Source organism: Engystomops pustulosus, chromosome 9 (genome assembly GCF_040894005.1).
Source record: "Engystomops pustulosus chromosome 9, aEngPut4.maternal, whole genome shotgun sequence".
Classification (NCBI taxonomy): Eukaryota; Metazoa; Chordata; class Amphibia; order Anura; family Leptodactylidae; genus Engystomops; species Engystomops pustulosus.
The window spans coordinates 85,533,164-85,547,836 of record NC_092419.1 but is presented as its reverse complement, the minus strand read 5'-3'; the positions used below and the strand labels follow the sequence as shown (position 1 = coordinate 85,547,836).

Genomic DNA, 14,673 nt, shown 5'->3' with positions numbered 1-14,673 from the left:
AGATATCCAGGGGATTTTGAGATTGTTTTCTCGTGACACATTGTACTTCAAATTAGTTTAAAAATTTGGATGAAATCTTTTGTGTTTAGTTATGAAAAAAAACAAAATTTGGCAAAAATTTGGAAAAATTCTTTATTTTCAACGTTCTAAATTCTCTACTTTTGATGCAGATAGTCATAGCTCCCAAATAAATTCATAACTTACATTTCCCAAGTGTTTGCTTTATGCTGGCATGGTTTTTTAAGATTCCACATATTTTACTAGAATGTTCTGAGGCTCAGAATTTAGGTATCATTTTTCACATTTTTTGTAAAATCACCAAAACCTGTATTTAGATGGACCTGCTCAACTTCTAATTGTCACTGAGAGGCCTAAATAATAGTGAGACTCGTAAATTACCCCATTGTGGAAACTACACACCTCAACGTATGAAAAACCACTTTTAAGAAGTTTGTTAACGCTTTACGTGTTTTATAGGGGTTAAAACAAAATGGAGGTGCAATCTCCAAATTGTAATATTTTTTCACAATACACCCATTTTGGGTGGAAAATTAAACATTTACAATGGATTAAATGAATAAAGGCTCCACAAAGTTTGTTACCCAATCTCTCCCGAGTACACGGATACCCCATATGTGGTGGTAACCTGCTGTATGGGCGCACGGCCGGGCATAGAAGGGAAGGAGGCGCCATCCACATCAGATTTGCTATGTCACATTGTACAGGCTATAATTTTTTTCTTTTTTTTATTGTGGACCTATAGGGGCTTATTTCTTTTGCCACATGAGATGCACTTTTCTGGTACGTAATTTGGGGGAATCTATAGGCTAATTGGTGAGATTTTATTAACTCTTTGTTGGTGGAGGAAATGAAAATCATCACTTTTCAGGAAGATTTTTATGGGGTTTTTTTTTGGCTGTTTACCATACCATAAAAATAGTATATTATTTTTATTCTATGGGTCGCCACGATTACAAAAAGACCTCATCTATATAGATTTTTTATTTTTTTCCCATTTTTATTGCATAAAAAGTAATTTGGCAAAATTGTTGTTAATTTTAGCATCACTGTCTTTCATATGTATAACTTTTTTATTTTTCACCTCACAAATCTGTTTAAGGGCTTATTTTATGCGAGAAGGATTGCTCTTTTTAGTGGTCTTATTTTAGATTGCGTAACTTTTTTAAATCACTTTTTTTAGAGCATTTTTGAAGGACATTAATAAAAAATCATCTTTTTCAGAGAGAGTTTTTTTAGGTTGTTTTTTACGGGGTTCACTTTGCGGATCTAATATCGATTCTGTTTTATTATACAGATTGTTACGGACGCAGGGATACCAAATATGTGGGGGTTTTGTGTATTTTATTCAATTGTACTGAATAAAAACTAATTTGGAGAAAATCTTATTCATTTTAGCATCACCATCTTTTTATATGCATAACTTTTTTATTTTTTGGCTGACAAATCTTGTTAGGGGCTTATTTTTTGCGAGAACAGTTGTTCTTTTTAGTGGGCTTATTTTAGAGTGCATACAATTTTTTAAATCACTTTTTAGAGCATTTTTTATAGGGTATTAATTAAAAATTATCTTTTTTCGGAACGTTTTTTGCGTTTTTTTCCTCCGGCGTTTACCGTGCGGGTCCAGTAACAATTCTGTTTTATTATGCAGATTGTTACGGACGCGGCAATACCAAATATGCGGGGTTTTTTTGTGTTTTTATGTTTTTTATACTTTATTAAGTTTTTTATGGGAAAGTGACATTTTAGGGGCTTATATTTTATGTATTTATTTTTTATTTATTATAATGTGTAGTGTTAAGTGTTTTTGCATTTTTTTACTTATACATACTTGAACTTAAACCAGTGATGCTCTGATCACTGGTTTAAGTTCAATACACTGCTCTACAATACTATTTTATTGTAGAGCAGTGTAAACTGTCTGAGCAAGCTTGCGCATGCTCAGACAGTTTGCAGTCAGACCCGGAAGGGATCTGGCTGCCATGGAGACCGGGCAGCTCCGGGGCACATGCCAGTCCTCGGAGCTGCCCGGAAGAGGATCGGATCCCCCGGTAAGCGGCACGGGGGATCCGATCCACAGCAGGAACACCCTTACACGCCGCGGTCATGCTTGACCGCGGCGTGTAAGGGGTTAACACCCGCGTTCGTGAGCCGGTCCCAGAAGCTGGACGTTATACTACGTCCCGGTGCGCTAAGTATCTAGCCCCGGGGACGTAGTATAACGTCGTGGTGCGCCTAGGGGTTAAATAAAACACCACATGTTTTGTATTTCCGCACATGTACAAACCCAGGCTACAAAATTACAATTCCATTACACAGAAAATTAGATTAAACGTAATTAAAAAGCTTTATATACCCCAAATGTGTACAAATAAAAGTTACGGGTCTAAGGCTGCCTAAGGCTACATTCACACTGCCGTATGGGGGATGTATATACAGCCAACGTATATGAGGCTGATATACGTCCCCCATAGATGGCAATGGGCGCACAGTGCCCAACCGGAGCGTTACGGTGCAGCTTACCGTACGGTACACCGGCAACTGACGTCTGAATGTAGTCTAATAAGATAGATCCTATGGTAGGTTCCTGCCATAACATTTATACCTATAATTTTTTTATTCATCATTTAATAAAGTGTAATTCCTCAGAAGTGTAATTTTTATGTTTATGTAAATTGCTGTCGGAGGCTACTAGGGCAGGGAGTAGCCGCAAGAGTACAGGCTACTCCACGCCGAAGTAGCCTCTATCGACGCTGTCTGCTCCTCCATGCAGCTGCTCGTAGCCGCATCATTGTAGTCATCTGGTACAGGCTACAGGGCATGGAGTAGCCTGTACTCCCACTTCACAGCCTGGTTACTCCAATGCTAATTTACATAGACATTACAATTTTAAGGGGTTATGATTTATTAAATGCTAAAAAAAATGATAGGTGTTTATGTTATGGCAGAAATCTACAATGGGATCTACCTTATTAGATCCCCCAAAAAGACCCCATACAACAATGGGGACAAAACAATTAAAAAAAGTTATAGCTTGTAAAAGAGATTGACCCCAAAAAATCCGCTGAGCATGAACATGGGAAAACTGGTGCGGAGTGGTTATATAACATTTATGTTTTCAACCTTTTGTTTATTAGTTGATGATTCATGGAATTTAGCATCTGGCATTTGTACAGTCGGGGTCCAGTACCTGAGGTCCGGTCATGACCAGAGCCGCTAGATGTGTTGTAAAATTCCCCTCATTTTTATAGAACAGAAATATCTTTCGTCGGTCTTTGGTCAGACATGTGTCATAAATCTGGCCTCACTGTACACTATTTTAAAGGGAACCTGTCAGCACAAGCCTTCACAATAAACACCAAACAGTAGTTTATACAAGATTGTAAGTGTGTTTCCATGGTTCTATTGTGGTTCCTGTGTGTTGCTGCTTTGGCCCAAAAATGACTTTTATTCATCTTTTTCTTTTTTCTTCAGAGATCCAGTACAGGAGGCCGGAAAGCTCTTGGATCCAGTCAAGTCTCCCTGCCTCCTCATGGCCCCTCTGCCAATACTACTACTGCCCTCCCACATGCCCCTCGGCACTGCTTCCTTCATGACCATCTAGTTTGAAAATCATGCGCATGTGCGGTGCACCTTTCAGCTTGTCTCCAGCCGGCTCCGCTGGTGCACCACTAGCCAGACAGATGCTCATCAGTGACCTGCACATGGGAGCACAGCTGCCTGGCTTGTATTGGCACCACCCACAGTACTAGCGCGGTGCACCTGTGGAGCCTTTCAGGGACAAGCAGGCTGTGGGACCACAACAGGAGACGCACCATTTAAGCTGAATGGTAGTGCCGGGGGTAGTGGCGAGGGACTGGTTTACCAGGCATAGTGGCTGTGACAAGGTGGGGACCTCGATAGGATCCAAGAGCTTTCCTGACTACTTGACGAGAGAAAATTAGGATAGTAAAGGACATTTCTGGGCCTAAACAGCAACGTACAGGAGCCACACTAGAACCAAGGAAACACAATTACAAACTTGTTTAAGGTACTGTGTAGGTTTGTGTGTATGGTTGCCTTTAATATGCAGTAAGGGTTATATTTGGTGATTAATACAAGTCTTAAGAGACACTATATACAGGCAGTCCCGGGTTACATACAAGAGTTGTACTGAAGTTGAATTTGTATGCAACTCGGAACTGTATATTTTATAATTGTAGTTCCAGACAAATTTTTTTTTTTTTTTGCCCCAGTGACAATTGAATTTTCAAAACTTTTTGCTGTAATAGGACCAAGAATTATCAATAAAACTTCATAACAGATACCTTACAGCTGGGACTGAAGAGCTGCCTCCATAAAATGCATATACATGTACAGGCGGTCCCTGAGTTAAGTACCACAAAGGTTCTGTAGGTTTGTTCTTAAGTTTGAATTTGTAAGTAAATCAGAACTGTATATTTTATCATTGTAACCCCAAGCAAAATTTTTTTGGTCTCTGTGACAATTGGATTTTAAAATCATAGAAACTAAGATCAACAATAAATCTACTGTTACAGCGGATCATTGTAGCCCAAGGCTAAAGTACAGTATATTACCAACATTCAGAGGTCCGTTTCTAACTAGGGGTCGTCTGTAAGTCGAGTGTTCTTAAGCCAGGAACCACCTGTACTGGAACAAACACCAAGGTCAGTGAGGTTAGTTATGTGGATAGATTGTTACCTGGAACCACACTGTATTGTAATAACTTGTGAGCAGAGCTGAGAGCAGGACGTCTGCCAATGTGAGACATTTATAGGAGAGACAGAGAGAAAATGAATAATTAGTCAAGTAAAAAGAGGAGGAGGGAACTCAGAATTAACCTTTAGTCGGGCAGGAAGTGGCAGTCGTGTGGATCAGTCCAGACCATGGATACACAAATTCCGGGTGAGCAGAGACTTGCATCTGCAGATCCGTATGTGGGAAAATCCACATTTATACGCAATAAAGACACAAGTAATACAACTTACAAGGGGAGTGGCAGCTGCTGCTCTGTGATGACTGTGACACTATTTATTCTGCTTCCAGGGTTTACAGCGTATAATGGGAATGGCGTCTATGGTACCAGCAATGTGATGGACTTCCTAGAAGTACCGGGAGTAGGAACCTATGAAGACTTTAACACTATTGACTGGGTGCGGGAGAAGTCCAGGGACAGGGATCGGCACAGAGAGGTAAAGTTTATCAACTGATTTGGTAAAAAGTAACCAACTCCTGCTTCATAGAAACAGATGTGTAGCCACATGTTTATACATAGTGGCCATCTGATCAGATGTGATGGGGGTCCGAGCACCTATCCGAGTGTGACTCCTAAACAATTATAGCATTATGAGTTCAGTCATTTGAGTTGCAAAATAAAATCATACACACAGCAATGTCCCCTCCATAGAGACATATTATACAGTAGAATGGGCCCTACTGAAAGGTTTGGTGACATTAAAGTGGTTCTCCACTTTCAGCAAATAATTGATATGGTTTGTGTAAGGAAAAGTTATAGAATTCTCCAATATTCTCCTTTCTGTATCAATTCCTCCTGGTTTTTAGGATCTCTGCTTGCTGTGCTTCTTTAGGAGGCCTTTATTCTTACTTCCAGTGGATAAAAAGTAATGTTCGTTACAACTACCACTCCCCCCTGACGCCGGTCCAGTCTCCTTTAACTGGTTCTCTCAATATTAAAGGAAACCTACCACTTGTAGTGGCAGGTTTCCGATGGAAATACCGGGCACCAGCTCAGGGTGAGCTGGTGCCGGAGCTTATTTTAGTTAGTGTTTTAAACCGCGGTATCGCGGTTTAAAACACTTTTTAAACTGTATAGCCGGCACAGGGAGGTACGCGCTCGGCGCTTACCGTGCACGCGGCTCTCATTCACTTCCTATGTAGCCGCGCGCACGGTAAGCGCCGAGCGCGTACCTGCCTGCGCCGGCTATAAAGTTTAAAAAGTGTTTTAAACCGCGATACCGCGGTTTAAAACACTAACTAAAATAAGCTCCGGCACCAGCTCACCCTGAGCTGGTGCCCGGTATTGCCATCGGAAACCTGCCACTACAAGTGGTAGGTTTCCTTTAAACTCTCAAAGACCCTTCATAGTATTTTGTCCTGTTTTTCTTACCCTATATTTGAATGTGAAGGGAGATCACTTTGCACTGTCAGGGCCACAAATCTTAGAGCATTAGAGCTTTTGTCCATAGTGACCACAGCGTCTACATGGTGATGGGCCAAACGTGGTTGTGGGCTGTCAATTCTGCAAGGCAAGTGAAAGGCCCAGTTGAAGCCTCTAAGGTCTGCCTATGTTGTAAATGAAAAATAAATGGTAAAAAAATAATGATTTAAGGGAACCCGCTGTGCATGAAGGCGCCCATAAAGCCCTTTACCTTTATGGGCGTCTTCATGCAAATTTGCATCAAAGCAAAAAGCAAATGCATAAAAAAACATGTTTTTTTGGCTGGTAGTCGGTCCCAAACCAACCCTGTGCTTCAAGAAACCTATTAAAAATTCAAGATCTCTTTGTGGATAATTTGTAATAATACTGTATCTGCCCATATTCGCATAAACAGAATAGAAGCGAAACCTTTGATCCAGAAATCATAAAGAACCCTAGTAATCCCTTCCTCATGTTACATCCAGAAACGGGAAGTCCCTCTCCCCGGGTGATTACGTAGCACAGAAGCTGCAGCAAGTATTTACTATGAGAAATGTGGGTATAGCCGACTAGTCTCCAGCTAGAGAACCAGTTTGTAAGCTGCTGCACTCACTGCATACAAAGATGTGCAAATATCACTGCTCTCATATTAATCTCCAGCAACACCAGCCCCAGGCAACCACAGGTGCTTATTAATGTGTGTACAGGTGTCACACTCAGACAATGTAGCCCCATAGAGCAGGTCTTCGATATCTGCTACTTCTCATAACACCGCAAAAGCACCCCAGGAGCTGCGTGATACAAGGCGAAAAGGTTATAGGTTATTGAGTCCATGTGTCAGTATATGGAAACCTGAAGGATTTGGTAAACATTGCTTACCGCAACGTATGGTGTCTATTGTAAAGTTATTGGCCCTTATTTGTCATATCCAGACCCCAGTGGGTGTGAAGGGGAGCAATCCAGGCAGCAGAGGTGGCCAACGCAGGGCGTTCCTGACCATAGCCGGCAACCATTCAAGCTTGAACTAGTGCAATTCTATGCCTAGTACAAACGGCCGTCAGATACATCCCTAATTATTTGTTACCTTCATTTTATAGCAGATCACATCTCTGCAGTCTCTGTGAGCTTGCTGTGCACTTTCAGCTCATGGGTGAAGACTTTCATTGGGTCTCACTGCTCCATATGCACACTGGAAGGAAAGAAAATAGCACCATGTTAAAAGTTTCTCACTGCTCCCTTCTCCACTGCGGTTTTGTACAATCTGACACCTCAGTGAGCGTTTTGCATTTCTGTTTTTTCGGTCCAGTATTTCTGGCTGTGGTGCAGTTATAATGTAACTTTACAAACCTGTAATGTCAGCAACTTTGTCTTGTCTTTCAGATCCTTAGCAAGAGTAAAGAGTCGGCGTGGGCTCTCCTGCACAGCGTCAGTGATGCCTTCTCTGGATGGTTGTTAATGCTGCTGATTGGACTCTTCGCAGGTGACAGACGCTTTACTTGTGTATTTCATCTCCTGCCCCCCCCCCCCCCCATCATGAAGATTTACCCATCATTAAGAAAAAGCTTCATGATGGGTAAATCAACTGGAAAATGAAGTGGCTTGTGCAGATTTGCCTTGTGTAGAATTGCACTATAAACTGCGAGCATTCAGGACTGAGCGGTTTTAGGCAACAACAGGTCAGCTACTCCACCGGCGGCAGCGCCCCCTTCATACCCGTCCACACGCACTTGGCGTGGAGCTGGCACAAAGAAGGAAATAATCATAAGTAATTGCCATTATTTCAGTGCTTGTACGCCAGAAATCTAGTGTACATTTCCTGATAGAGATCCCCCACAAATAAAATGTCACATATTTTACAGCACAAAACTAGAATATATTCAATGCCCCCCCCCCTCCAGTTAATAAAAGTTCCACATCCCAAGATGATACAGCTAAAAAATACAACATATTTTTGTTGAAGTGAAATGGTTTTTCCTCCAAATTGGATGTAATCTGTAGAAAAGATATATCCTCTTCTGTGATCTGTGATGATAAATGGATCACAGCAGCCTGTATAGAGGTATAAAAGGTCTAGTCCTCAGAACAAGTCAAGGTATTTGCCTACAAACAATTGTTACACATTACCCAGAGGAATAACAGAGGACAATGGGCACATATACAGGTATACATACACACACCCATGATGAAGCAAGGCGAAAAATGTGTCTGGTGGGGTCCACTCTTGGTCTGTATATATCTGTATATGTGTCCCTTGTCCTCTGTTATTCCTCTAGGTAATGGGCAATACTTGTTTGTGAGCAAATCCCTTGACTTGCTCTGCAGTCTAGAACTTCCATAACTCTATACAGGCTGCTGTGGTCTATTTATTGTGTATATTTAGTCATTAGACCATTGGTGGACTTTTTCTGTATATGTTGTCTTTCTAAATGGATTTGTTTTAACCACTAACCAAGCTCATTTGGGCTCTGATGACCAAGGCCTATTTTTCGAAACCATCATGTGTCGGCCTTATTCATTAGGGGGCCGGCCGACACACTCCGAGTACGCCCCTGTTTGCGGAGACCTGAAGGAGAAGCCGGCAGCATTGCATGTATTGCGTGATCGCTGGCGGGTCTCCGAGATGCAGCCGCGGCCGCAGACTTTCTCCTATACATTGCCAGCCGCGCTGCGATTACGCAATACATGCAATGCTGCCGGCTCCTACAGGTCCCCGCAGACAGGGGCGTGCTGGGGGTGTGTCGGCCGGCCCCCTTATGAATAAGGCCAACTGCCCGGGCTCAAGATGGGAGAATCAATTTACCACAAATAAATTAAAAAATGGGGGGCACATTTTGTGGGGGTCATTTTCGGGATGACAGGTCCTCTTTAAAGGAATTTAATTTTAGCAGATTCCAATAGCCTATTCTATGCTGATTTTAAAAATGCCAGCAATGTGAATCATTTCAGTACTTTATAAATCTTTATGTTACATTAACTGGCTCCCTGCCAGCAGCGTGTGGGGATCCCAGGGGAAGACTGGCAGCAGCCTGTGTGTGCCTGTGTCTCCACATGCATTTTTCCTCTACTCCACACCCTCCCCCTCCCTTCCCTGTCTGCTCAGTGCACATAATGGTAAGTGGGGAGGGAGCTGGATGAGTATGGAGACTGAGACACAGGCATACAGCTGCACCCTTCCCCTGGGACTCGCCACACGCTGGTGCCAGGTAATGTGAAATAAAATTTTTATAAAGTACTGAAATGATTCAGAACTATGACAGGGATTTTTAAAATCACCATAGCATAGGCTATTGGAAAATTACATAACTGGTGACAGGATTGCTTTAAGGCAAAATCTCAAGACCTGGAGGAACCTCTAAGTCAGCGATGGCGAACCTATGGCACGCGTGCCACAGATGGCACGCAAAGCCATTTCTGTTGGCATGCGTACCGTCGCCGGTAAGCCGCTGCCCGTAAAAATTTGTCTATGTGAGCGGCGGAACTACGCGCCGCTCCATAGACAGAACCGCAGAGTTTTTGCGCATGCTGAAAGTTTCAGTCGCTCCCATAGAAACCGCGCATGCGCAGTAATTATCCCGGGCTGCTCCGCTCTGCTCCCTCCCGGTTCGCTCTGCTTTGTCCTGGTCTGCTCCCTCTGTCCTGTTCCGTAGACCCCCTCTCTTCCGCTCCGTGGCCCCCCTCTCTTCCGCATGCGTAACCTGCATGCATTCCTGGAGAACCTTCCTGTAGAATAAAAGAAAATAAAGTAAGTTTATCTGTGTATATGTATGTAATGAGTGTATGTAATGAGTATATGTATGTAATGAGTATATGTATGTAATGAGTATATGTATGTAATGAGTATATGTATGTAATGAGTATATGTATGTGTGTATGTATGTGTATATGTATGTAATGAGTATATGTATGTGTATATGTATGTAATGAGTATATGTATGTGTATATGTATGTAATGAGTATATGTATGTGTATATGTATGTAATGAGTATATATTATATTATTCTGTATGCATTTTATACTATATTACGTATATGGGGGGGGGCATCTCTCTATGGCTCGTTTTCTCAATTAAAACCTTGTTATTCTAGTTTAATTGTTGTGTTGGCACTTCACTTCAAGTCAGAAGGGTTTGGGTTGCATTTTGGGCACTCGGCCTCTAAAAGGTTCGCCATCACTGCTCTAAGTTATTTCAGGTCCCATGTAAGGGCTTCCACACCAACCTGTGCTGTAATGTGACTTCTGCAGTCTCTATGTATGTCCTGAGACGCTGGAACCCCTCAATATTGGTAGTTTATCATATGACAAGAGTCTTGTTTGCCGTGGTTGACCAGAGGTATCTTTTGTGTCCTATAGGCTCTTTAGCTGGACTCATTGACATATCCTCTCATTGGATGACGGACCTGAAGGAAGGCATTTGTGTAAAGTGGTTCTGGTTTAACCATGAGCAGTGCTGTTGGAAGTCCGATAACGTGACTTTTAATGACCGAAATAACTGTCCGGAGTGGAGAAGCTGGTCCCAGCTGATAATCGGACAGTCTGAGGTATGATACATCACTTTTGTTAATTATGTCTTGTATATGTACTCATTGTATGCCTGAATGCATTGCCATGCATCTTTTTTAATGTGTTTATAGAATGACATAAAAAAATATTAATTGGGGGCGAGTTATCACAAATCACTCGGGTAAAACTATTCTAGTTGCCTGTGGAAACCAATCAAAGCTCAGCTTTAGCTGAGAGAAAATGAAAACTGAGCTCTGATTGGTTTCGTTGGAAAACTAGAACAGTTCTGCTCTGACACTTCTGATAAATCTCCCCCCCATTATTCGCCATGACAAAAAGAAAAATGTAAATTTTTTTTGAATAGTAAATATAGGCTATAACACATATAACATGTGTTCTGTGACTTTGAATGGCTTTCGTTAGTCTCAGTTTGCCTGTTAGGCTTCAGTTGCTTCAAACTGAAAAAGTAACAATGCAACGTACAATTTTCTGCTCCAACAATGGGACCAGTCCCTTGTACACAGGCTTCAATTGGGCCTTTTCAAGTACCCACATTGGTCTACTGATCCAGGTACACTTTAACCCTTGAACGCTCTGCATCGTACATGTACAGCGCAGAGGTGCTCATGGCTGAACCCTCTTCATACAGAGATGGGGTTTGCTGCATATTGCAGCAAACACCCACTTGTAATACCCACGACCCATGATCAGTTTGTGTAGTGCAATCTATCCACTTTTTTTATTTTATAGGGATTGAGAATGTGAACAGAAGTGTATGAATCTGTGAATTTCCAGTGTATACTAGCTTCATCCCAAATAATATGGGGTAATAGGTACATGTAATGCATAATGAAATTACTGGCGCTCTACGTATACACAGGGGCACGTTACACTGCGGCGTCATTGTCCTGCTCCCTCTGTAAGGAGATGTGACAGTAAAGATTTGTAGTTATTGTCCTTTGTTGCCTTATTTCATTATAACTATATTACGTCTTATTGATTATTACTCTTCTATACCATATACATCCATTACATAACTTTCTCTGTTGCAGGGAGGGTTCGCTTACATGGTGAATTACTTCTTATATATTCTATGGGCTCTTATTTTCTCGCTCCTTGCGGTTTTGCTGGTTCGCAACTTTGCTCCATATGCCTGTGGTTCTGGTATCCCTGAGGTAAGAAGTTATATCACATTTAGATCAGATGGTGATTTTCTTGCCTCATATTATTTCACTGCTTTACATCAAAAGTGTCTGACGGGTACTATAAAGATATCTCTATGCAGATCTATAAGTGCAGATAACATCATTACTCACATTGTTAACCATTCAGCATGGATTCTAGTTCTGAGCTGAATTACAATGTACAAGTGATGTGATGCAAGAGCTGAACTTGAACATTACTGATGTGCCCTTTAACATATATAGTGACTGATTAATCTGTATAACAGAACAGTATGACAACAGGAAGAGGTCCTTATGCTACATATTGGTCGAAAACAATTCTGAAAAATCCTGCAAATATCGATACGTTTTTGTTGTACCAAGGAGATGTACCAAGCTTGCCAGTTATCCCCTATCCACAGTTTAGGGAATAATAAGTGGTGATCCATTGCTTGGACCTTCGCCAATCACGAGAGCATTCTCTCCCTGCAATCCAGAGAACAGGGTTCCCATTCTTACTGATGTGTGGAGCACCACTTCTGTCCAGCCTGAAGACTGGGAATCCTTGGAGTAACCTTGGCTCCCACTGGCCCGGTCCAGACAAGTACACGTCCCAGTAGCCTCTGCGGTAATTTGCATATTACTAAAATAAAGTTTTTTTACAAGTTAGAAGTCCATGTAGTGTGGAGGGAAAGCCAGTGCACACAGACGCTGCTGCTGCTGCTACTAGTAGGTATTGATTGGTAATTGATCAGCTCCTCTCCACACATGGTAATAGACAGCTGAGAACTATAGAAGAGGTAGGTTAGACTGCTAGACATGGCAACATCTGATCACTGATCACCTCTAAATGGTTCAAGCTGAAGACTTCCGCTTATAAATCCCAATAGGGTTTTCTTCTTTATCATAAGAGTGTAAGCTCCATAGGGTTAATGTCCTGGACACGGCTCGGTTGTTTTTACAGGCGTTCTGAAGAAAGTTTTAGGGAAGTGAAACTTTTCCATCTGTATAATACAGCTACATCTACATAATGGTGTCCAGATTGTGCCATCGAGGGCGATTATTCTTCCATTATGACTTGTCTGATCATCTTCTTCTTAAGATTAAAACCATCCTGAGTGGGTTCATTATCCGCGGATACCTGGGAAAGTGGACGCTTATTATCAAGACTATGACGCTGGTCCTGGCTGTCTCCTCTGGTCTCAGTTTAGGAAAGGAAGGCCCCTTGATCCATGTAGCGTGCTGCTGCGGTAATATATTGTGCCACCTATTCACCAAGTATCGGAAGAATGAGGCCAAGAGAAGAGAGGTAAGTGTATATATTGTTTTCTCCATGCTTTCACATAGGTTTTATACATCAGACGATCTATCTATTTATAGCAAAGGTGTCCCCCGAAGATGATCAGATGGGAGACCCCTAACACTTACATAACTCCTGAACATTTTGTTACCTTGTTCCATAGTATGATAGTTGTTAGAGCTTCCTCGCTGGTGAGGACATAGTATGTGTCAGTTTGTGTGATTTCAGCATTAGAAGCTTTCTGAAAATTCTGTTAACATGTTAATGGTTTGTAAACAATGAGAATATGGGTCCAGAGCTGCATTACCAGGCATCGCCTCTAGGTGTGTGACTGTATGGGTTTTGTTTGCTGGACGCAGGACTAGAGATGATTGGAGCCGTAGTTTCAGTTCAAGTTCGGCCGCATAACCTGGACTTTTTGCCGAATCGGTGGCTGAACAGCTAATCCGGCAAATGGATGCCCCTTGCAACTAGCCATGACCCTGACTGGTATTACAGCACAATGCAGAATGACTTAAAGGAAACCTACCACTTGTAGTGGCAGGTTTCTGATGGAAATACCGGGCACCAGCTCAGGGTGAGCTGGTGCCGGAGCTTATTTTTGTTAATGTTTTAAACCGCGGTATAAAACACTTTTTAAACTTTATAGCCGGCGCAGGGAGGTACGTGCTCGGCGCTTACCATGCGCGCGGCTCTCCTTCACTTCCTATGTAGCCGCGTGCACGGTAAGCGCCGAGTGCGTACCTCCCTGCGCCGGCTATAAAGTTTAAAAAGTGTTTTATACCGCGGTTTAAAACATTAACAAAAATAAGCTCCGGCACCAGCTCACCCTGAGCTGGTGCCCGGTATTTCCATCAGAAACCTGCCACTACAAGTAGTAGGTTTCCTTTAATGCTGATCTGAACCCTTGTGTGTAGGTGGAAGCATAAGATGAAGGTCAGGGGATCAGAGGGGAATTGAAGGTAGCTCTATATTTAGGAACATAATTCTATCTCCTAGGGGGGCAGTAAGGTGATAACTCAGTTCATGTACGTGGCAGTGACTCCCTGTTCTTTACTATTAGGTTCTCTCTGCAGCAGCGGCCGCTGGAGTGTCTGTAGCTTTTGGTGCGCCCATTGGAGGAGTCCTATTCAGCCTGGAGGAGGTAGCTATACATATCAGATTTATGGTTTTTTTTTTTCCTTCTCTGTGCGCAAAGGGTGATGCCACCATGCCTGCTGGTGCACCCATCTTTCACTGATGCCCAGCAGCACCCCATTTCACAGTGACTTACACCATATGTAGAAAGGAGTTGTAGAACGACACAAACAGGAGCAGCAGCAACACAGGCCCACTCCTGGGGCACCAAGAAGGTGATTTGCATAATATATTCACCAATCGGAGATCAAAAGTATACTATATTGTGTGACCGGAGCACTATAAGTTCTTAGTCCTTCATCCTAATTTCAGATTTGCGTGAGTTTCTTATTCCACACATAGGATCCCTTAGTACATTTACAGAACAATCTGACCAAAAACTCTTCAGATGAGAATAA

The 14,673-nt window shown here is 42.3% G+C and overlaps 2 protein-coding genes across 5 annotated transcripts in view; one reads left to right on the top strand and one right to left on the bottom strand.

Moving 5' to 3' along the window:
• RPS4X (ribosomal protein S4 X-linked) overlaps positions 1-14,673 on the bottom strand; it is a 501,937-nt gene that overhangs the window by 422,207 nt on the left and 65,057 nt on the right. The gene's annotated exons all lie outside the window — the stretch shown is intronic.
• Positions 1-14,673, top strand: part of CLCN5 (chloride voltage-gated channel 5) — a 32,100-nt gene that overhangs the window by 11,622 nt on the left and 5,805 nt on the right. For all 3 annotated transcript variants that reach the window (XM_072124247.1, XM_072124248.1, XM_072124249.1), the window contains exons 4-9: positions 5,065-5,210; positions 7,556-7,655; positions 10,526-10,713; positions 11,728-11,850; positions 12,941-13,147; positions 14,202-14,282. In XM_072124247.1, the coding sequence (XP_071980348.1) occupies positions 5,065-5,210; positions 7,556-7,655; positions 10,526-10,713; positions 11,728-11,850; positions 12,941-13,147; positions 14,202-14,282 (845 nt within the window). The remainder of the gene's footprint in view (positions 1-5,064; positions 5,211-7,555; positions 7,656-10,525; positions 10,714-11,727; positions 11,851-12,940; positions 13,148-14,201; positions 14,283-14,673) is intronic.